General features: G+C 33.2%; 3 protein-coding genes across 4 annotated transcripts; 1 reads left to right on the forward strand and 2 right to left on the reverse strand.

The window, feature by feature from the left end:
- Positions 1–860: 860 nt before the first annotated feature.
- On the reverse strand, positions 861–8,534 carry LOC122719894 (zinc finger protein 768-like). The gene is made up of 6 exons (XM_043946136.1): positions 8,394–8,534; positions 7,752–7,907; positions 2,648–2,889; positions 2,260–2,549; positions 1,890–2,169; positions 861–1,798 (listed from the first exon to the last, which is right to left on the reverse strand). The coding sequence occupies exons 1-6, from the start codon at positions 8,532–8,534 to the stop codon at positions 1,519–1,521; spliced, it is 1,389 nt and encodes a 462-aa protein (XP_043802071.1). The 3' UTR covers positions 861–1,518.
- Positions 8,535–9,381: 847 nt separating this feature from the next.
- On the forward strand, positions 9,382–13,802 carry LOC122719862 (sensory neuron membrane protein 2-like). The gene is made up of 6 exons (XM_043946080.1): positions 9,382–9,432; positions 10,643–10,797; positions 10,931–11,108; positions 11,238–11,486; positions 11,712–11,923; positions 12,168–13,802. The coding sequence occupies exons 1-6, from the start codon at positions 9,388–9,390 to the stop codon at positions 12,685–12,687; spliced, it is 1,359 nt and encodes a 452-aa protein (XP_043802015.1). The 5' UTR covers positions 9,382–9,387; the 3' UTR covers positions 12,688–13,802.
- Positions 13,803–13,883: 81 nt separating this feature from the next.
- Positions 13,884–24,086, reverse strand: LOC122719893 (proton-coupled amino acid transporter-like protein pathetic). 2 transcript variants are annotated; one of them, XM_043946134.1, is made up of 8 exons: positions 22,643–24,086; positions 17,758–17,820; positions 17,391–17,483; positions 16,672–17,029; positions 16,291–16,566; positions 16,031–16,209; positions 15,754–15,923; positions 13,884–14,928 (listed from the first exon to the last, which is right to left on the reverse strand). In XM_043946134.1, exons 2-8 carry the CDS (start codon positions 17,811–17,813, stop codon positions 14,687–14,689), a joined length of 1,374 nt encoding a protein of 457 aa, XP_043802069.1. In that variant the 5' UTR covers positions 17,814–17,820; positions 22,643–24,086; the 3' UTR covers positions 13,884–14,686. The 2 variants fall into 2 exon arrangements, with proteins under 2 accessions (XP_043802069.1, XP_043802070.1); XM_043946135.1 differs by lacking the exon at positions 22,643–24,086 and adding an exon at positions 22,134–22,494.
- Between the last annotated feature and the right edge of the window lie 563 nt (positions 24,087–24,649).

Genomic DNA, 24,649 nt, shown 5'->3' on the forward strand with positions numbered 1-24,649 from the left:
GTCGGTCGAAAAAATATAATTAAAAACCGACGGAACGCTTACAAGAGCGAAAACAATTTTTTGATTTAAATTATATAGGATATATATGTATATATAAACACTCGAGTTTTTTTTTACATGTACACGCACATTTCCTTTTCTCGTTATTTGTGACAAGATGGAAGTTTCCTGTATATATATGCAATGTAAACTGAATCTTACCCTTCCCTGGTTAAGTACATAATCATACTTCAGGTACCAAGGATAATCGTAACAATAAACAAGATTTTTTAAACATATATAGTAAGAAAAAAAACTGTAAGAAAGAATTAAAATCTGCTTGGTCTAGTGTAGATTATAAGAATTATAAACATCTGGGTATAATTGTGTTCGGTAATATTGTCAACACTTACGCTACACCACAGTAAAAACTACACGTTTGGTATTATAAATCGATAATACGGCTAATAATACATCGCCTTTGGAAGATCATTGAGTTTTACTTAAAAAAAAAAAAAAAAAAAAAAAAAAGAAATTAATCACATAATTGGAATATAATCTTAACATTCATACGCTGTATACATATACGTATACGTAACCACTACAAAATAATCATCGAATAAATGATTTTTAAGATAAAAAAGATATCCTTAATTTCTTTCTAAAAAATAAGATATTCTTACTTCTATTTATATAAAAATGAATTTTCTAATGAAATAATAAAACCAATTAAACACGTAATTAAAAAAAATGTAATATATAACATTTAAAGAATATTGAGATAATAAAATTTTAAAAACAATGATTTCAAAACAATAAAATCTCCTCGTATATAAAGATCGTGAATTATGGATTGTAAAAAAAAAAAAAAAAAAAAAAAAATTACGATAGCATTGAGAACAAACCTGTACAGATAGCGGATACTGCTAATGGCTAAAGATAGCGGGAAGCTAGCTATGTAGGAACGTATACTATTAAGTAACATATTTAAATATTGGCGCAATAGTGGAATCTCTTACCATATAAATCAGTATCACGTCAATACTTAAATATCTGACGAATAACGTATGTTTCAATTCATTATATATAATATTTTTGGGATACACAGTAGTATTTCTATGGTTAATCGAGATCTTTCACTCCTGTGATATGTCACCCAACATGAAAAATATTATTCTTTGTATTTTCCTGAAAGTAATGCACTTTGTGTTCATTGACTCGTGATCAACCATCGAACGAACGAATTAGATTGAGATTAGATTCCGAAAGATTTATTCAACAATTTTTAAACGTTATATTTATTCTTCTTTGCAACATGAAACAAGCAATAAACCGTGTGTATCTATAATACAAAGATCTGTATTAATATTTTATACACAACTATACTACTGTGTATCTCTCTGCTAATAAATCAGTATATATTCATTACAATCACAATACGCATGACATCCTATGCAAAAGTTCTGGTCAAAATGGAGTAGAGAACTTGTACTATGGTAAGACACGAATCGATGGCGCATAATAATAGGAGGGATAATTCTAGCTGCATAATCCCGAAGGATCGACCAGTCCACGCGCAATCAATTCAGCCGTTGCTGGATCACCTCCTTGTTTACCACTCGAATGCTGAGACGGTGTTTGCTGCGCATGAGGTTCGAAATGAGAACGAACATGGAACATAAATTCAGCCTTGTCTGTGAAATCGGTACGACACATAAGGCAAAAATGCCTTTCAGACGCATATGGCTGCGGAGGAGCCGCCGATCCTGGAAAATATGGCGCTGCGTGTTGTGGTGGAGCCGATGCTTCTAAATGAGAACTGTAAGAAAAAAATATTTAATCATTTTCATCAACTTTTCAACGAATATTTATAATTCGTTGACGTAAATATATATATATATAAAAATTACCGTGCATGCTGCATCCATTCCTCTCTCGTAGCTAATGCTCGACCGCACAATTCACACGCCCAACTAACCGGCTCCTCTTTCAATTTATGTATAGTGTCTTGCCGAGATTGTTGTTGCTGCTGCGATTGTTGTGCTTGCTGCTGTTGAGCTTGCTGCTGCTGCTGCTGTTGCTGCTGATCCGAATTAGGCGCTGAGGGCGTAGAAAGTGGCGCCACTCCCGGTCTGTGTCTCAACTTGTTCATGTGAATAACTAGCTTATCTCTACGAGCAAACGCTTTGCCTGGAAGCAAGAAACGGCCATTACCATTAATTGAACGCAAGCAAATACATCATCGTACTAATGCGAAGCAACAGTTTAAGGCATACTTACCGCAAACTTCGCAAGAATATGGCTTCTCCCCGGTATGAATACGCATATGAATGACGAGTTTGTCCTTACGGGCAAGACCTTTGCCGCAAACGGTGCATGCGAACGCCTTTGTCGCCGGTTCACCCGTATTGGTAGCCTTTGACGCAAATCCCGGACGAGAAGTTACATTGTTCGTAGTTCTCAACGGCTGATTTACCGTGGGACCCCTGCTCCCAAACTGCTGATCCATCGCGCCAGGAAACGGGGGCATCACGCCACCAGGGCGCATCGCTGCCGAGTAATCTGGGGACCTATTTTCAACGTGGCGATGTATCACGTTTTAATATCAATGTGTAAAACAATATAATTAATTGCTCTTTAAAATTTGACGGGGTGAAAGTCTACTTACCATGTTCCAATGGAGCGAAGAACGCGTACACCATCGTCGTAGCCTAGGCCATCGTCAGGTAAAGTGAAGGTCGGATTAGGTGTTTGAGGTGTCGCAGGTGGGCCGGGTCCAGCGAGTCTCGCTTGTGCAGCTTGTTGTGCCATGTGTTGCTGTACAGCGGCATGAGCCACTGCGTGCGCTTCCACATAAGCGGATCGCTGTTGCTGCTGGCTACCATTAGACATCTTGTCCTTGTCCGTGCCCTGTTAATCGTTCGTCTTCTTACGTTACAAGTTCCACGTTAAGATACGAATAATAGAGTTGGATATCGGAACCGGTTGAAAAGGAGAACTGTTATATTTAGAGATTTGCACATAGAGATTTGTAATTACTATAAAATATAAAGCTTGTACTTCTGGGAATTGTTGCTATCGCAATTTATCAATGTAATTGTGCAATATGCGGATCACGCTTCCAAAGATATAAGAAGTTGTGCAAAAATACCAGATTACACGTATTAATTAACTCGTTGCACATTTTTAAAAAATTATTAAATACGAGATTACGTTGTAAAAAAAAAAAATAAGATTGTGGTTAATAAATTCGTTTAAACATTGAAAAATTAAGCAATCAACGTCGTGCAAAGAAACGATGTTTAATGTTTGAGATAATGATTAGTCGTATTCGAAATTTATATGTATATATATATATTGCAAAATACGATCATTGACTCGATACGTCTATGCGATTGCAAAATTGAAGGAAGTCTGTAGGAACAAAGCATTTTGCGTTTCTATCAATTCGAGCACAAAAGCGTAGCAACCCCGAACCCGATATGGGAAAACGATTAATCACGGAAACAGAGCTGAGCTGAGCGTGCACGAAGGCGCACTCGGTGCCAAATATCTATTAACGATAATCGATATTTACCAGAAACTGAGTTTCAAACAATTCTTCGGTTAAATAGAACTTATTCGATTCCTTATGATTCAGCACAGAGAATAATTAATTCGTTCGAATTAAGCAAGCAGGAAAAATGAGAATTCTATGAAGACATTTTTTTTTATGTTAACAACTATCTAAAGTTGAATTCCTCAAGTTGATCGAAGAATTAAAGTCACGTATTTTGTATTTATGGATGGGTAGATATTTAAAATAATTCACGTCATTCGAAGTAAGATAAAATATAACACAGTAAATTGCATAAAAATATTTCTGAAACAGAATTTTTCTGAAATATTCGAATCTATACTTAAGAAAATCAATAAAATGTGAAAACGATTCTTTGAATTCTCACGCAACTAAGCTCCGAAATTTATAAGCTCATACATAACGCGAAAATCTCAAAAATATCATCGATATCGAGAAACTCTCGAGCCACGATCAAAGGAAATGGACAAAAATAAAAATATCTATTATAAAGTGAAGAGAAAACTGTCGAAAATTCTAAATTTCGTCCACGTGACGTTCGTTCGAGACACGAACGTATCATCCTTCGAGCCACGAACATTAGAGAGGATCGTTGTATCGCCGCGAAGCATCACAGAAGCCTGTATCTCCAGCGGAGACGACATCGAATGCATAAAAGACAGGGACTTTCGAAAGAACCGAAAAGATCTGTTCGCGTAGCCTGCTCCGTCAAGGTCCTCTCCGTGAAAGAACGATGACCGAAACGAGAGAGACGGGGAACGAGAGAGTGAGGGTAGAGAACAACCGGGAAGAGACGAGAGGAGAGAAAGAAAGAAACGAAAAGAGCGAGAGAAAAAGGGAGACGGAGAAAGAAGTGAGCTTACAGGGAGGAGGCAGGGACGAAGGTTCCCACAAAAGACGAGCAAACGCTATCGGGCCGATCTCAGAGCTCACGTACCTACACACTTTGTTCCCCTGCAAAGGCCGAGGAAAACCGCCACGGATCGACTCACTGGGTCGGATGTCCTCGAGCAACGATATCACTGACAACGTCACAAGGCGAGCAACTCAACGGCACATCACCATCAGTGTCCATCACACGCGTAGCCGTGTCGCTCGTTCTACTTACTGGGAGTATCCGAACTGGGTGAAGAAGAAAAAAGAAAAAAAAGAAAAAAAGAAGAAAAAAAAAATGAAACGGCCACGAGGCTCGTCACGGGTATCGCGAGAGGCGGTTTCGAGAGCGGAGCACACCAGGCCGGAGTGCGATAACGAATTTAAACGTAACAACGATGACGAGCACGACGACGAGAATACCGGCAACCACGCGCGTTCCTTCTTTTCGCGACGCCACGAAAGAATCTCGCGTTTTACGGGGCAACCGGAGTGTGTCCCGTGGAGCTAGCCGCCGATTCCCGGCGCGGGAGGATGCAAGGACAAAGAGACGAAAAAACGTCTGGTCGAAGCAGAGGGGGTAGCCCTCTAGCGAGAGAGAGGGAGATACGGCGAGGGAAGGAGAGCAGAGAGGGTAAGAAGAAGGAAAGAGAGCAGCGACCAGCCGGCCGAAGAAAGAACGAGCTGTGGTCGGAGGGAACGAGGGAAACGAAGACGGCTTGAGAGAGAGAAAAAAAAAATGTTGGAGAGGAGAGAGAAAGAGAGAGAGAGAGAGAGAGAGAAAGAGAGACGAGATAGCCGGTGACACACGGATGCAGCGCGGCGTAACGATATCGAGTGGAGGTCCCCGCGGAATGCACCGTGGCGACGTACCGTGGAGAGAAAGACCACACAGAGTGTACCGATTGGACGGAAACGAGGCGAGGAGGAAGAGGCAGGGTAACGGAACGACGACACTCGGGTGTAGAGTCAAGTATGCGCGAACTTGGTGTAAACGGGCGAGACTAAGCGCGTCCCGGTGAGCAGGCGAAATTGGCGCGTCTAGGTGCGGGAACAAGCACTGAGCGATACTGAACCGGTAGAAGGGAAAGAAGAATAGGCACGGGAGAAGCGATATGCGGACGAGACGGCGCGGTGCAACGATATCGAGTGGAGATCCCCGCGGAATGCATCGTGGCCGGCGCGACGACGAGAACGCGAGAGGGAGAGAAACGGAGAGAAAAAGAAAGGGAAGATTGGGAGAGTGAGCGAGAGAGAGAGAGAGAGAGAGAGAGAAAAAGGCAGGGACGCCCTAGAGAGGCAAGTATGCGCGCGAAGAGAGACCTTCGTGTATACCTTGTGTCGTATACTCAGACTACCGAGTCACTCGCTTGCCGGATACACACAATGACGGAAGAGAGTAGCGTACCAGCAGTCGACGACGGCGTCGGCGGCGGCGCTCTGCAGTGCGTCGGCCCGCTGACCTTGACACTGACATTGACTGAGCGAGCGACTGGAAGAGAGAGAGAGGCAAATAAAAACAGGCAGAGCAGAAGACGAAAGAGAGACGTATCGTTCTATACGGTATATACGCGCGATTAGGCGAAACTAAACGCGATACGAAATCGTGTCCAACCACCCAACAGTACAAGTACCGTTCGCTTCCTCTGCTTTCTTTGCTCCCTAGCTCTCCTCGGTTGACCGCATCAACGATCAACCGGGTAACGAGACTTCGTCGATCGTTTACGATGGGGTATTCCAGACCTCGAAACAGGTTTTCAGAGGTGCACAGGCCTGCTCCTCGTTGCACCTGTGCCCGGGACAAGGAGATCCAACGGGCCAACTTAGCAAGAGAGGGGATCGAACGATCTTTGGATTGGGGAGCGACGAGACGCGTGGAGGAATAGAGACAGAGGGGAGTAAGTGAAAGAAGGATGAAAAGAGTAGAAAAGACGATGGGAAAAGGAGAGAAGGGAACGGCGACGTTGAAGCCACGAACGAAAGGAAGAGAGAAAGAGGGAACTAGGCGAGACGTCGAAGAAAAGGAGAACTGACTTTCGCTTTCTGTGCGCGACGCAGCCTAGCCGTGGAGCGTCGATCAATAGCGCCGCGACGGTTGCACACATACACACGTACATACACACACACACATATATATATACATGCGTGCCTTTTACAAACCCTCTCTATCCCGACTGCTCGCGTGATCTGTCTCTCTTTTGCCCTATCTGTTCATCCGTGTCTGTATATTATCCCCTCCAACATTCACTATTCTGCACGAGGAGTCGCGTGTGTGAGGGTGGAATTATTGGGATCATGCTTCGTTGGCCAAGCAAGGGGTGCGAAGGAGAGACAGAGAGAGAATCAAGGACCTCGAGCTACCGATCAGCAACGCCCCACGTTCCCTCTCTTTCCTTCGGCCACGGTTGCACAGTTTCGCATGGCCCTCTCACACCCTCTTTTTCTGCGGTCTCGCGCGCACATTTGCCCGCTTATCGAGCAATACAGACAAAATCGGCACGAAGAAGGTGGAACGGACAGAGACAACGTACAGAGAGATGGTACAGAACGCGAGCGCGTGTCGCGTAAAGGGCTTTTTACACCGCTCGAAATGTGGAACTCGTGTTGGCCACGCATTCGACGCATAAAGTCACTTTAACGCGTCATGTCGGAAATTGCCGCGCGAGTTTACGAGCTTGTAAAGAGTCCCCGGTACTTCCTAGAATACGTGCGATCCCCGACTTACGGGGATATAGCCTGATTCCTCTTGGTTATTCGTGTCCGGCTTGCACGACTATAAATTTTCCTATGCCATCCTGGAAAAAATACTCGGTCCCTCTTTCTTTATATATCTATCTTTCTCTCTCTCTTGTTGCCACTGCAAGATACCGCGAGCTTTATGTCAGACCTTTAATCTACCTTTATTAAGCGCGCTGTCTCCTCCATTTGTAAGGCACTTGCTCCCAGTCGTAAACCACGTGCTCGCAAAGATCTTAAACGCGTCTGATGTGTCTCGTGAAATCAATTAAGAGAAAATAAACCGGTGCACCGTAAACAAGTATTCCAACGAGTAGCTCGTTTGTTGCTATATTTAGCGATAACGTTATAAATATACTTTTAACCAGTCTTCGTGCTTTTAAACATAACGTTTTCATTCACGTCAATAGAGAAATATATAGAAATTATATCTCGTATCAAGGATACCAAGATCAAAGTAAATATAATTAAATATTATATTCCAATATTATAATTATTAAATATTTATGAAACTATTAAAGTAAAGTTTTTTAATTTTTTTTTTCCTTTTTTGTTTTAAATTAGATAATAAAATATTTAGACTTACCTGGCTTACCGATGCAGCGAGATGTTTCAAACTATCCGCATAATTTTTTAACACTGTGTCCGTCGTCATACAGCTCACTCGAAACTCGTAAAACATATCCAGTTTGTACACGCATCTCTGGCAAATATTTTTGGGCAAAGCATCCTCTTTCGTTATCTGTAATAGATGTAAACATTTTATTATAAAAAATATATGTAATTTGAAGTATAGGAATAATATAATTATGTAATAAAATAAATATAAAATTTATTTAAAAATCGTTAAATATATCATAATTGGAAATAGATTTTTTTGATTCATTGTGTTAAAATTTTTTTCTCATAGAAAATTGTTCCAAGTTTTCGAAATATTATTTTTTATACAAATAGAATTATAAAATTAAAAAATGACTTACATTTTCACTTTACACATTTTTACTTTCTACTCCAATTTTTGAATACAATATAAACTTTCACTCGAAGCAATTAAAACGTGTCGTAGAAGTTTTTCTTAAATTATCTTTAATAATTTATTTTTAATATTTCTTACATGTACATTTTTAAAAAAGCTTGTAGATTTATAAAATAGAGAAATGATAAATTTAATAACAAATGATTGTAAATATCGTAAAATTCTTCAAATGCAACGAGATAAACGACTTACCACAGCAGGAATGCAGGAACGTATTTTAAATAGCAATTGTCTTTGTTCGCCTTCTTTATCGAAAATTTGAAGTTGATGATTACTCTTCAGCGAACATAATCTGCACAATTCAGCAAAATTGAAATCTTCGTTCATTGCCATTCTTACGATTCACGATTGAACACAAAATTGTTAGGTTATGCTATCTGTGAGATTTATTTCCACACTTCTTCGACCCAGCGAAGATTATTGTAAATGTGACACAGAAACTACGATTCGTTAATGTACAAACGAATAAAAATCGTTCAAATATTCCTAAACGTTGAAAAACTACAAATTTTTAACAAAATTAAGATAACGCCACCATTTCTTTCTCTCCGTTTCACTGTTGTCCAGCGTGCAGGATGCCTGACTCCACATTGTTCGACATTAAACCATCTGGTGGGTGGAGGAAATACTAATAAAGGGTTGTACATGATGGTAAAACAGTTAGAAACATTTATTTTTTAAAATTATTATTTTAATTCTTTTTTTTTTTTAAATTAAAGTTTCCAAAATAAAATTTGTCATTGTTCATTAATATGCAAAATGAATAATTAAACTATTTTGGTAAGTATTTTTATTCAAATTATTATTTAAAATAATTATAAAAATAATATAATATAATAATGATAAAAAATTATTATAATAACCCAAGAATATTGATTTTAGAGATTTATGACATAAAGATAATCAACATGTAACAAGTACATAATTGCATTGCTCATTATTTATTTATAATAAAAGTCAGAGTCAGTAAGAAGTTATCGCAATAAACATTCCTGTATAACATTTTATTGAATGAGTTCATGCAAGAAAGTAAAATTTAAGTAAGTTGTAGTAATAGTCACAATTTATTTTAATTAAACTTAATATATTATATATTATAAAGAAAAAAATAGAATAAACAATGTGGTCCTATCAAATATGTGCAATTATTTGTCTTATTTTTGGTATATACGCGTTTATAACAAATATGTTCTCAGAGGGATTATTCAGCATTAAAAATACTATACTTAAGGTAAATTAATTAATTAATTGATTCGATTTAAATGTATTATATTTATAATATATTTATAATATTAATATTATTGAATTTTAATCTTTATTTTAAAAATTAATTTATCAATATTACTTTTATTGTCTATCAATTTTACTTTGATTAAATAGAGGAATTTGTGATTATATTAATATTCAAATTAATATCAACTATTTTATTGTATTGTGTAAATTAAATAATGATAATTAATAATAATTAATAATTATTCAATATTTTATTGAATAAAATTACATTTTAATATGAAAATTTTAATATAAAAATTTCGATTTTTATATCATTAATATTATTATTCAAATTAATTCATATAATTAATTATATATTTATTATAATTATATTCATATAATTAATTCATATAATTAATCATATATTAAAATATATTTATATATAATTATAAAAATAATATGAAAATTTTTTAGAGGTAAAATATTGATCGCAAATAAAAAATGATATGGCAATGATATAAATACTGATTTCAGAGATTTTATGTAATGTATAAATAATGTGTATAATCGTAACAAATTTATATGCTCGAATGTATGAATAAAATTAGAATCAATAAAATTATTGAGTTTCAGTACAAAACAAAAATGAAAAAACATATATTTAAATACATAATTAATAATTACGAATATTATATCTTTTATTATTATAGGAAAACTAATAATATTATTCAAATAAATAAAAACAAATATAAATATGTGTAATCAGAATATAAATTCAAATAAAATAATAGTAATCATTCATTAATAAAGAAGATATTACAAAATTATCGAATTGCATTATATAAATAGAATTATTTTCCTGTAACACATTGAAAACTGAAGCAATTTTATAATATTAAAAATTTTATTAAAATATACAATGATAAATAGTAATAATTATTTTTTGTTATAATAAAACAAATATTCATAATTTCAAAACAATATATTCCTATTTCGGAATCTTTTATTATCTTTTCATTAGACAAATATACATCTATTTTTTTACTTATGTTTAGAAAATTAAATAAAATGTATCTATTGTTATAATTATAAATAAATATATTTAAATTTATAACATATAGACATTCTAAAATATACTTAGCATAATAAAATTACAAAACAATTTGTAATTTCTATAAATTCCTATAAAATTTCTAATTAATTAATTCATATAGAATAATGATTTTTAGAATTTACCACTCGTTAAAGGTAAAGACATGTACAATGCGTGGATATTACCTGTATCTTTAATCTTTAAATGTTATTTCTTTAATGTTACGAATCCTGATGAAGTGATGCAAGGAGTTAATCCAAATCTGGTTGAATATGGTCCATTTACTTACAGGTAAACAAGAAAATGATATTTTTGAATGATATTTTTTTTATCATTTTTTAAATACATCTCTTGTTATTAACCAAATTTATAAATTAATAAATTTTTTAAAATATATGTTTATGAATATATTTTATACATTTAGAGAAATATTCGAAAAACAAATAGTGGATGTGGATGAAGAATTTGATGAAATTATCTATGATGTAAAATCAACATTCACTTTTGACAAATATGCAAGTGTGAATATATCTAAACGTGATACAGTTACTATATTAAATCCTGCATACATTGGAACTATATCGATGGCAAGTACAATTGGATAAGTTAAGAACTGTGTAAAAATCTTTTCTTTTAGTATTTAAAACATCTCTTTATTTTTTTAATTTTTTCTTTTTTAAATACTAATTTTTAAACAAAATGTACAATTTTAATTATTATTTTTTTTCTAGTTAACCACTTTACCTCCAAATTATATGGATAAATTTGGTAATAATATACCGAAATTATTTCCAAATCGAAACAGTATTTTTTTAAAAGCTAATCCTAAGGAAATACTTTTTGACGGAGTTAAACTTACGTGTAATGAAAAAAAATTCCCTGAATTGAGTACGATATGCAAAACACTGAAGGCACTTCGATCACCTGTCTTAAAAGAAGGCGAAAAGGACGGCGTTTATTATCTTAGTATTTTTCAAAGAGTAAAATCGTATTTCTATCTTTCATAAAATTAATACGTTTCTTAAAAAATTTCATGAAATGAAATTTCCTCAATGATAAATATTAAATATTTTCCAATTGTTATAATAAATATAATTAATAACGAAAAGAAATACGAAATTCGTTACAATTTATATATATATTTCAATGTTATCCATTCAAAATAAATAGATGTATAATTAATACTTTATTTTTCCATTTGATAGGTTAATGGTACTATTCGAGGACGATTTTCTGTTAATAGAGGTATTAATAATATAAGTGAATTAGGTAATATAGCATCTTATAATGGAAAAAGAGTGCAAACAATATGGAAAACTGAAAAATGTAATAGAGTAAGAGGATCTGACACAATTACTTGGCCACCATTAGTAAACCCATTGCCTTCGGTTTTAACGTTTATACCAGATTTATGCAGGTAGATAGATAATAATTAATTGCAAAATATTATTATCAAAAAATCTTTAAAGCAATGATCCGTTATCAAAATGGATTATTACGATTGATTAATGATGTATTTTTGGATATTAATTGCAAAATATAATTAAGATATCTAGTTACATCTTTTATTTATTTTATTTTTTATTAATAATTATTTACGCGTATGATATATTTTAATTACTATCCTAATTATATTGTATGTTATCAAAATATATATATAGGAGTGTGGAAGCGGATTATGATAAGGAAGTTTCGATATACGGTTTAACCGGATCCCGATTCGTCATGAAAGAAAGAACCTGGTTCCTGAACACATCGCAGTGTTATTGTTTAGAAAAAAACAAAGTACCAAATTGTTTGCCGCAGGGTTTAATCGATGTCTCGGATTGTCTGGTAATGTTACGTTACGAAAATGAAGAGATGTCTGTTGTATACGTTCTAAAATTTAATATGTTGCAGAAAGTACCGATAATCATGTCAGAACCTCATTTTTTACACGGTGATCCGCAACTCTTGATGTATGCACATGGCTTAAATCCGAATGAAGATTTACACGAGACATTTATCGTTATAGAACCATACACCGGGACACCTCTTTCTGGACAAAAGAAAATACAATTAAATTTGAAATTGGAAAGACAACCAGTCAATTTGCTTTCAAATATCAGCGAGGGATATTTTCCTCTTTTGTGGTGCGCGAACGTAAGAATTTTTTCGAAAATTACCATATTTCAACATTAACATAAGATATGATACGAGAAGGGTATTTAATGGTTAATGACGATCAATTTTATAACACGTTATTATATTATTAATTTAATTCAAGTATTTTATTCTTTTTCTTAAAAAAAAAACTTTGATCTTTTGTCGTCGTAAAATTTTGCAAAATTTTAGCAAAACGATCGAATATCGATTAATTTTTCATTGTTATAAATAGAACCCTCTTGCGCGATTAATCTTATATTATCGATAATTTCAAAAATTTCATCGGTGCACAACAAATTTTCATACGTAACAACGTTTGGTAACGAAATATGTGAAGTAAATAATTTAGAAAATAATAAATTATAGAAAATTAGAATTGACAAATTATCGTGCGAGAGAGTTCAAATATCAATTTATGAGTTACGATCTTTTGTTAAATAGCGATGCATAAAAACGTGCGCTATAATATGATCACAATCTTTCATCGATAAACAAATTAAGATGACTAACAAATATCTTTTACAGGGAAACACGCCAGACTTATCTGTTATAATATTAACATTTCAATTACTCCGCCTTGTAAAACTCATCAAATTCATAGACGTAGTTCCTTTGATGATTGGAATTCACATGACCATCATAAGTATGTTTTACTGCAATTGTAAAAAACGCAAACGACAATCAACAATTTCAATCGCAGATTCATTATTAATATCATCGAACTCGCAGTCGAATATTGCATGGAGATCTACATAAATTGCGTGATTTCAATGATTTCAATGTTCACTAATTAATAATGAAAAGTAGATACAAATAGTGAATGAAAGATTATGGTATATCTGCGCCCTCTTGCGCAATAATTTATGAAATTTGTAAAATTTATTCCGCAAAATTTCGTTTCTATTAAATTTTTTTATTTTGTTGGATGAAAATTATTTACAAGTAGCTTTTATAGCTTATCATTTATAAAATTTTGCTAATAATATCAGTCTTATTGTTCAAGAGGGTTTTGACAACATTTCGTATCTATTGAATTATTTAAAACGTTAAAAATAATTTGGAAAATAATATTAAATTAAATAATTAAATGATGATGATCAAAAATATTGTTTGTCGAGAAGAATATGTACATATCTCTTATTTCTTATTTATTTTTAATTTTTTTATCTCTAATCTAGCCTCACTATTAATATTTAATATATGTACATATTTCTTATTTATATTATAAAAAATTTAGATAACAAAAGATCTGTAATAACTTGAATTCAATATTTAGAAGTTATTTTTTAAAAAAAAAAAGGAATGATACAGATTTTTGCAAATATTTGCAAGCATAAAGCACCAATCTTATGTGAAGATATATCCAACATTTTTGCACAATTTAGAAATTTAAAAAAAAAGAACAATTGTATTTCTAATTTGAAATATTCACAATAAATACTTGATCACGATATTATAATAATTTTGACGATTAATGATTTGGCTCAATCGATTTATCCATTGTCCTTCTTCAATTCGAATCTTTCTAATTCCTCTCATTTCGATCAAGTTAATTACAGTATTTTACAAAAACTCTTTAGTATAACGTAGAAATAAATACACAATGTACACGAAATTACAATATACATGAATACTCTTAAAAATAAATATTCTATGGCAATACGGATTACATTACATGATAAATTATATTACGATGAGTGTAAGTACAAATGTACAAATATTCAAGAGAATCTAGTCTTGAGAATTTTAACACGTTCACTGCAGACAAAAATCTTTAATTAAAAATCATTAAAATTATCAAATAATTTTTTTGCAAAGTCTATTTTTTATGCTACATCATAAAACTTTATATCTAAACTTGATTTTCAATTTGTATCATATTCTTTGAATCGATATCACATGCGTATTGTTTTCAAACAAATTCGAATTTACCAATAATATATATATATACAATGTAGTATACAGTGAACATATTAACATATTTTAAGAAAATTAAGTCTTTTTTTCCACGTACGCGAATACATTATAAATAAACTTATTTATATAATTTGATTATATCTGAAATAGAGATCCAGGAACCGAATATTAACGCCAACAGAGAGAATATCACAAGCGTACTGTTTTTCCAAAATCTCCATTTGCCTCTGCCAAGATGGCCGTCCCAACAAGAAATTGTTTCAACGATGGCTGGAATCGTGATGCCGAGTATCGAGAAAAATATCGAACCGACCAAAGAGATGAACGGCTCGAGTTCAGGAACGAGTAATGCCACACAAACTGAAATAATAAGAGACGAATTTTTCGAAAATGTACAACAAAAGATATCGTTCTTCTACGAATTTTAATAATAAAAAAAAATTAAAGATCAGAGATCAAATACTGATTGTGAATGAATGCGTCTGACTTTGTTAGCAAATCATTTTTTACGATAAATCGAAGAGGATTATAACTTCCGCTATTAAGAGACATAAGACGTTGAAAAGTCAAAGCACGAACGACGTGAATCACATTATATATGAACTTGATAGATTCTCAATGAAATGAGCACGAGTCATTGAACGATGCTCATGGTTAATAGTGAGTCATGCGGTTACAAAGCCAATGGATATTCCACTGACCCGATCTGGGTGCATCTTCCCATTTCGATTCGCATTTCTCTCTTCCTTTGTTAGAAAAGTATCACGTATGCGTCTGGTACACGTAGTAAAGATCGATTTATATCGACAGATTTTAAATTATGGATATATATAGACGTGGATCGTCTGTCGGCATAGGAGATAGGAGATAATATACATAGTTCTAATGTATATTATCTATACATATATAGAATGTATTAGAGTTACAAAGTGTTACAAACTGTTTTCTTCGAAGTAGATACGCGAGAACTAATGATTTATGATGAAAAACAAATTTTAAGGACGAGTTTTAGATTAGGAAGCGTGTCGACATTGCTTGTCCGTTAATAATTAATGTGTTACAGTGAAAAGTATTTTAGAGAAAGAGATAAGTTAAAAGTAAGAGAAAGAGATATATTGTGCATTTCGCACAATATCTTCGGTGATACGGCACACATTATATAATTTAAGAATGAAAGTAACTCACTTGTAAATATACTTATGCATATTCTCATTACTGTGTGGCACAGGCCTTGATACTTGTGACTACATTTCTCTTTCACAGCTCTCCACATGATATCCATCGGGACGAAAAGTTGTAATCCGTATGTGAATAAAACTGCCAGTGCTATGAGCAATTTTACCGCTTGTCCCAATCTGATAAAATAAATAATAACAGCAACAGTGATATGATATAGTATATAATACATAACAATTTTAAACAATTCGTTCGCAATTCGTTTAATATAATAAAAAGTACTTACATGTCCTCTGTTGGTATATTTAGCGTGATACTCCCCTTGATATCTTCCGTGTACTTCAAATATCCGAACACGCCTAATACAGTGTACAAAGATACCACTATAGTCATTGTTATATTAAGAACACTTGGACAACCAAGGAAGTGGTGAGGATTCTTCATACTATTTTCGACAGGCATCACCTGCAAAAGTGAATTTAATTATCGAATTGAGAAAACAATCCATATTATCAATCAAACATATCATTGTATCATCGTACTCACAACACCGATACCCTCGATGGCAAATAGTACGGTAGCGAAGAACGAAGGCAATTGTTCGATCGAGGCGATTGGCTTCACATGCGACGGTATTTTGATGTCGTTGAAGATATAATACAGAGTCAACGCGAAACCGGTCATCATGGAAAGGTTGGCCACGATAGAGAACGGCACCATGAACTTCAAATTTCGCACTTGCCCCAGCAATAACACCGCTGGTATCAGTGTGAGTATGTACAATCGTATCGGTATTGCCATACCGGTGTGAAAGTCCACCAGCTAAATATTATTAGAGAGAGAAAATATTTTTAGAAATATGAAAATTATTCGTGTATATATATAAAAAAAAAAAAAAAAATTTGGAATCCAACGTGGACGTGTTACCTGTTTAATCGAGGTCGATACGAAAACCACGTATACGCAAGCACCGCCTATGTATGTCGCGCACAATGCGGCATTTACGAACATTCGACTGAAATTAGCGAAAGGCCTGACGGTTTTTGGACCGCAAAGGAACGCAGCTTCCGCTGTCTCGGCATACGTCATCTGGGGTGTTTTCGTACGTTTGCACAGAATATGGGACGAGCGAACCAATATGTGGACACAATGCGCGCATATTAAACCGATTATTATCGTCCCTATTCCGCCGAATATCACCCCGCCATTTTTGATCGCATTCGGCATGGCGAGGATTCCGGTACCGAGGGATGATTTTAATAGATGAGCCAGAGCACCAAAATCTCTGTAAAAGATAAGATTTCTTTTTTTTTTTTTTGTTTTTGCGCTCTTAATTTCGTTTCGAAGAAAAATTGAAAATCTATCAATGGAACGAATAAGTTTTTTAATATCGAGGATCGTGTTTCGATGTTTGATCGTGTTAAAAGAATATAGGTGGAAACAAATTGTGGGATTGTTCATTGAAAATTTGCAGTTTATACCGTTTGTTTATTTAGATTATTATTGTAAGGGATAAATTATTTAATTTACATAGATTATTATAAGAGATATAAGAGAGTGAAAATCGGATATCTGTATAATAAAACGTATTAATTTTTCATACTTTGTTTTTTTCTTAATAGAAAAGCAAAATAAAAATTACTTACGAATTGGAATTTTTCTTGTCACGATTTTCGAAGGGATTGTATAATTCATCCTTCTCGTTGTATCCTTCAATTTCAATGGTGGCTATTTTTGTTCTGATGACATACAAAAATAGAATATATTTTTATTAAATTGTGAAAAGTATGTTTTTATGTTTTATATTTTTCAAACTGACAGTCTCAATATTACTTATTACTTACTATTAGAAAAATTAAAATTACAAACTTATAATTAGTATTAATTAATAAACTTAACAGAAATTTTCTATTAACTCTATCAATCATTGTTTAGTAATAATCCAGTAACACGAAAATTTAGAAATTTTAATTTCATATTCACTGAAGTAAATTTCCAAATAACATACTATACCTGCTATTGAACTCTTTCATGGGATTGCCTTGTTCCTCTTTTTCATTTTTCTCCATGGTGTATCTAAAAAATCATATACACATAAAATATAACATATTTTTCTCGATTATCAAAAATTATTAGAAATGCATCAAGAATTAGTATCGTGTATATACAATTACATAATAACAATGATTTGACATTTTATTTCAATTTGAATTGGGAATATTTGCGATTATTATCTCTCTTCATTAATAACGAGTTCATAAAATCTTCAAAAACAATTTCTGCCAAAATCCAACTAATTATCCGTTTCTTATCTTCATTCTCGATCATCTTATCTTCATATTTGATTGATTATCGTGAGATTGAATTATCGCACATTCAATTATTCGACATAAGCCCATATCTGAATAAACGATCTTAAAAATGATTAAATCCGCCGCATCTGTCTTTCACGTGACCAAATGTCGTTAAAATATCGATCTTATAAAAAAACGATGACGATTTCATTGACAACGTCCACGATAATCTCGATAACGATGTTTGGAAACAAAAGTATTTCTTAAGATGGCCCTTATGTCATAATGCTTACGGATACGAAATATCCATACGATCACATATCTCGTATCAGCGAAAATTTTCCGTACCGATATTAATCTTAATTTTATCAATAAAATTAATACAATAATTTGTAAGAATTTACTTTAAATCGATTAAAGATAGACGAGAGAAAAGAAAAAAAAAAAAGATAAAGAGAAGATCGAACAGTGAAAAAAGGAATTTAATATAATTTTACTTTGTAATTAAAAGTTATAATGAAAAACTTTTGCAGCGTTATGTTAAAAAAATAATAATAATAATATTTTATTACTAATGATGACCTTAAACGAAAAAAAAAAAAAAAGAACGCAATATTTTAAACAGCTTTTGTCTAATTATCCTCACTTTAAAAATTCAAATTGCGTATTACCTATGAATAACCCGATCTATTAACGCCAACAATTAACAAGATAAAACGAATACAATACAACGAATACAAATACAATGTTCGATTTTATGCTTCCTATCACAATGTTTCATTTATCAATTAACAAAGCGATTATCAGAGTTATTATTGCAAAGGAATAATACATTTTTTTTTTTTATACACTAGCTTATTCCGATAGAAACAAATTATAAACATTTGTCGCAAAAAAGAAAAAAAAAAGAAAAAAAAAACTGAAATGAATCATATGGTACTCGACACATGTTGCAATTATTCGATACAAAATAATGACGTATTTTCATACCACTTCTCTATAGTATTCGATATATCTTTGCTTCCATCAAGATTTGCAATCAGATTATCATCATTGGTGATTAAACAAAGTAAAAACGGGAAGTTACAGTTCTTTGTCCACTATTATCGACAATTATTGAGAAATAGAGGAGGCGAGAAGGGAAACGAAAAATATCGTTCTTGTAATTTTTATCTATCTACTCATTTTTTTTTTTTTGCCATTATTATAATTAAATCTATATTATTGTTAACAAGAATTAAAAAAATAGTGCAATTTAAATAATTATAGTATATTATAATATATTATATTATAGTATATTATATTATATTGTTAACAAGAATTAAAAAATAGTGCAATTATATAAATAATTATAGTATATTATAGCATAATTATAGTAATTAAAATTTATAGTATTTTATATATATATAATAATTTATGGTAATTAAAATATAATATTTAAAACTTCGTAGAAAAATCTATAAAAAATTATCAAGATATAATAATAGATTTTAATTGAATCAACAAAGATTTAAGAAAAACATTCCAAGACAATGGATTTCGCAATGGATGCGTGGATTTATTTTTCCTTCTAGATATTTATTTATCCAGTGATGTTAACGATGCGATTCGTTAAATTCATGAGATCAAAGGATCTATCAAGACAAGACTCGTGAACAATTTCCATGGTACACGAAACGTGGAACTTTCTAACATGGGGATGCAGGAAAGGTTCGTGTAGCTAATAAATATTCTCATATAAATAAGGGGGAGGCGAAAAGGAGTCACGAGTAAGCACAATGAGAGTTAAACGGAAATTATGCTTGGACCGTGGTGGTGTCGAGGTACGAATATGGTTAATCTAGTAAGATCTAGGATATCTTGGACTGGAAATGCCGATATCTCAGGATAATGGGCGCACGAATTGTCGTGGCTGCTTTGCGCAAATTCACACGAGCGTGATTTACGAAAGGTCATGCGAGAATTGATTTCCTTTTGTCGTTAAATGTTGCATAATATCCTATTCTATTCTATTTCTATTCTTGGAATTATTTCTTATTAAAATTTTTTTTGTTATCACATTCTTGTAGTATTTTTCCACATATTTGAATCATTCGTCATTTAATAACTTATAATAATTTATGAATTCATAATTTTTAAATAATCGCTTGAAAAGGAAATATTATGAATGGAGAATTTCCTTTTTCTTCTTTCCTTTTTTTAATATATTTAAAAAAATTTCGAAAAATAAATATTACTCTCGATCCAACTCTCGAACGCCAACTTTATTTTACTCGACATTTAAGCAAAATAACTATTTATAACACGAAACAAGTGTATTTCTGAGAAAAAATTCCTCGTATTTCGTTCTTTTCTTTTCTTTTTTTTTTTTTTTTCAGCTCTTTCACAACTGCAAAATTGCAAAGCAGAAACTTTGTCTCGTGACGCTCGAACAGCAATTATCACACTTGGACTCATTCGAGTCAAATGACGATTGAAATTAAATTCGGAATGAAATTTATTAATTCACGGTATGGTAATAAAAGGAAAAAAATTGCACGTTATCGCGCGTAGATGTGTGTAATCGGGCAAACCTCAATTATTATAGCCGAGTTTCCGCGTGTTCCCACCTGTTAACCACATTCCACGATAATCCTATGTTTTAACATTCGGCCGACACAACGTTGCACCAAGGCAATGATAGTCCATTTCCGGTACACGCGGCAGGCACGCGACTCTGTGCTTCGAAGGAAATCTACCGAAGAAAACTGTATCTCCATAATCGATATGCAAATTTTTTTCCATGACTTCACGCGCGTTTCACGAGAATCGAAACGTTTTCTCAATTATTTCTATCCTCTGTGATTTTTTTCTCGTGATTTATTCCCACTTTTTTTATCCTTTTCAGATAAATAGTTATCGAAAGAAAGAGTTTTTGAGTTTTTTCGATATACTATATGTGTTAAAATATCCTAAAATGTAGTAAAATAAACAAATAAGTTAATCAACAATAATGTATCGTCTTTTCTTGGAAAACAGACGTTTACAACTGTCTAGAGATTTTCAATATTTAACTCTAACGTACTTAGGCATTAAAATAGTCGTAAAACAGAAAGTTAATAAGCGTCGAGTATTCTAACGAATGCAAGATATGTTTCTAAAATGGAAGAATTATTTACGTACGAAATATAGTTTTTTTTTTTTTTTTTTTTTTAATTTTTAAACAAGTTCTACATACCGATTATACATATTGAATCGTTTGTCGTTTTTAAAATATGTCTGCGATTATCGACGATAGTTTTATAAATTCTATTTTTTCTAATCAAATATTGGAATCATTCAATTGTGCACGGTTCATACAATTTTCACACGAAATAAAAAAAAAAAAAAATGCGAACGAATAATCTACAGTTTAAGAAAATAATCATTGAATGACAATATTAATGTTACAAACAGCTCATTAACCTCAAGGCTTCCGCAATAAACACAATCGTAAATATTTATAAAGGATTATCTAAACTTATCTAAATATTTTCTATCTACGAAAATAGGCAAGTGAATAATGAACGTTTTTTATGACAAATGAATCGATGAATGAACTTGATCAAAAAGAAGAAGAGAGCGAAATAAAAAAGAAATAAAAACTATCGTTAACTTACGTTTGTATATTTAATAAACGTTCAAACATATTTAACGAGATGAGCATTTTATATTTCATGTTAGAGATAATATATATAGAAATATATATAGAAATAAATATATCGATAGAAATTTTATTCACTTGAGAAAAAGATTTTTTTATTTATATTTTCGAATAAAATTATTTGAACATTAATAATATCGATCGAAGAAAAATTGATACATAAATTTCACAATTGTATTGCAATATTTATGTAAATTTTATATTTTGTCATTGAATTTAAAGTAGTGTGACGTTAACATTATTATTGTTGTAGTTATCGTCAACATTATTAAAAAAGAAAAAAAAAAAAATAAAAGCATTCGAGGAATCGTAAGAAATCAATTGCGAAAATTCATTCGAGGAACATTTATAACTATCTACGTTCCAATGTTTATATAACACGAATTTATATGTCAAAAGAAAAAGATAAATACCTGATTAAAAGTTTTTCGTGTTTTGTTTTTTTTTTTTTTTAATCACGCGTTCGAGCAAACATTATCTTTACAATCACAACACGCAGAATCATTCGACCAATTTTTGCGACTAAAATTCTTCAAATATTAACGAACAAATATAAAAAAAAAAAAACGATTCAAAGAGAAGGATTTCACAAAACTTGAAAAAAAAAACCTAATAATTCTAAAATCTTTAAAATCTTTCTTGAGTTCATTCTCAAACTTTGACACGTATCAATATGAATCTTATTTAAAGTTGTAACACGTCGTGTTTCCAAACAGGAGTACTAATTCGAAATAATGATCAATAAAAACGTGCTCGATAATCGCGAAACGAATCTCGATCTCGTCAATCGTTGAAAGACCAATTTGTTACGTAAGTAAGTTATAATCATTAACTGGTTATAGCCGCTTCGATATCGCTTTAAATGATTTTTACGCGTTTGTTTATGCTATCGATGCATTGGATATATAACAAATGTACTCACGTGTATGTCTTCGATCCTTGATTTTCAGAATTCCAGAATGAAAAAAATCTTTGACAGTTTTTCTGTTTTTTCTTTAAAAAACGATTCTCAATTCACATCCTAGAGCACATCGAATAAAGATCCTTCCTTCCACCCTCTCTCTTTCTCTCTCCTCCTCGATTTTCGATTCGAAAGATCCTTTATTATATCGATCTCCTCCGCCTATTTTATTTTATCTCTCTGAATGAACACTGGCAATATAGCGGTAGATAACGATTTCGACCGTTCCTGTTATTCTCATTTGTTAAAATCTTGGTTACCGTCATGCGATATGATTTATCGATCAACGGCACAGAGCTAAGTAAATCCTCGCGGCTCACAGATGCAATCGAAAGTGCTTCTGTTTCCACGTATCTCCCGGTTGCCGGTAGCCAATTAGAGTTTACCTTATCACCGTGCTGATAATCGATAGAAGCCAGTCTCAAATTTGTACGAGCTCTGTCTGTCGTATCGCCGCGAAGGAAAAACTGTTCGAAACACTTGGAGAAGTAGCAAGATTCCGTACAACTTTCGTTGAGTATTGGATGGAAATTTTTCGAAAAAAAAAAAAACAAAAAAGCGAGTTATAATAACTTTTGTTGAGTTATAACAACGTTGTTGATTCGTATACTTTTTTGCCACTGCCAGCGAAATTGTAATTAAATACTTCAGGAAAAATTCTATATTCTTCTCCAATTATATCCAATTTTTCCAATTGGATAAATCTTTTCTCTCTCTTTCTCTCTCTCTCTCTCTCTCTCTCTCTCTCTATAAAAATCTCGTCCGATTTCGTCGAAGGACGACTTTGTCCACTTCTGATAATTAATAATAAATTTTTAAACTTTAAATTTCTAACTCTTTCGAATTGTCTACTTTTTCAAATTTTCCCTTCCGTAGATTTTTCTAATTTCCTTCAACCCAGAGGAGATTCCTTCGAATCCCGTGGGAGACTTTATGGATCCAAAATCAAAGAGTTCTTCCACTTTCGATGAGGGAAGAGGAAAAAAGTTTCTCGTCCCAAACTTTATTACTTTTCAAAAATGCGCACGGAAAATCTTCCAGTCGAAATCGATCGGTCCCCCAAGGATAGTAAGGATCTCCTCGTTCTCCGAGGAAAACGGCGGTGGCTGTTGTTTGGTGGACGGCAAAAAGAGGGAACGCGAAGCAAGGGAAATCCGCGCGTGTAACGGTGACAGGCTTCGTACACGACTGGCCAGGTTTTTTCGGCGTTACGCAGGTATATATACGAAGCAGGCTTGTGCATAGACGCGCGATCGCTCGTGTCCCGCTAGAATCGACGTCGCGAGTTGTGGGAGGGGAGATAGAGGCCGTCCTCCTAATAAGCTCTATGGGACGAATTGCTCGCGAAAACGCGTCGTCGTCGTCGTCGTCGTCGCGCTACCACCGAGTCGCTACGATCCTTAAAGCATCGCGACGATCGACACAGGACTACTGTGAAATTCATTCCGTGAGTGATCTCATACGATCCGCATTTCGTTCCCTTTCACCTTCCATCCGTCTTCCTCCGTTTCGATCCGTCCTCCTCGCTTCGACCAACGGCCAAACAATCCCTCCATCGATCTCCCGCGTGTCGATGATCTCTCTCTCTCTCTCTCTCTCTCTCTCTCTCTCTCTCTCTCTCTCTCTCTATGCACTCTTTTTCCTTCGAAAGAGAACTCCACTCGTTTCGACCTCCATTGTTTCCAAGGTTTGGTGCATGATGAATTGACGAGAGAATTTTGAATTTTCGAAGGAGAGGATTTTAGGGAGGAGGAGCGATTTTGGATTCGTGTTGGGGGAGGGGATGGTGGAAGAAGTTGCAAGGGAGGCAAGAATAAGAGGGTTTAACGTAAAACGTATGTGGTTTTGATGCGGAGCGAAATGAGAAAATTAGAGTGTGAAAGGATCAGTTTTGGAATTGAGGAGAAAGGGAGGGGAGATTTGAAAAAAGTAATTTTGAAGGAAATTTAAGAATTGTAATGGATTGTA

The sequence above is a fragment of the Apis laboriosa genome, unplaced genomic scaffold, assembly GCF_014066325.1.
Source record: "Apis laboriosa isolate Shangri-la unplaced genomic scaffold, ASM1406632v1 scaffold9_cov152, whole genome shotgun sequence".
NCBI classification, from domain to species: Eukaryota; Metazoa; Arthropoda; class Insecta; order Hymenoptera; family Apidae; genus Apis; species Apis laboriosa.

Excerpts from the sequence above, each read along its gene's own strand:
- LOC122719894 (XM_043946136.1), bottom strand. The coding sequence starts at position 8,534 with ATGGCAATGAACGAAGATTTCAATTTTGCTGAATTGTGCAGATTATGT. Across the intron at positions 2,550-2,647 it reads CTTCGCTCCATTGGAACATG|GTCCCCAGATTACTCGGCAG; the intron begins GTAAGTAGACTT and ends CGTTGAAAATAG. Across the intron at positions 1,799-1,889 it reads GAATGGATGCAGCATGCACG|TTCTCATTTAGAAGCATCGG; the intron begins GTAATTTTTATA and ends TTTTTCTTACAG.
- LOC122719862 (XM_043946080.1), top strand. The coding sequence starts at position 9,388 with ATGTTCTCAGAGGGATTATTCAGCATTAAAAATACTATACTTAAG. Across the intron at positions 10,798-10,930 it reads TATGGTCCATTTACTTACAG|AGAAATATTCGAAAAACAAA; the intron begins GTAAACAAGAAA and ends TTATACATTTAG. Across the intron at positions 11,109-11,237 it reads CGATGGCAAGTACAATTGGA|TTAACCACTTTACCTCCAAA; the intron begins TAAGTTAAGAAC and ends TTTTTTTTCTAG.
- LOC122719893 (XM_043946134.1), bottom strand. The coding sequence starts at position 17,813 with ATGGAGAAAAATGAAAAAGAGGAACAAGGCAATCCCATGAAAGAGTTC. Across the intron at positions 16,567-16,671 it reads TATCGACCTCGATTAAACAG|CTGGTGGACTTTCACACCGG; the intron begins GTAACACGTCCA and ends AATAATATTTAG. Across the intron at positions 16,210-16,290 it reads CCATCGAGGGTATCGGTGTT|GTGATGCCTGTCGAAAATAG; the intron begins GTGAGTACGATG and ends TCACTTTTGCAG.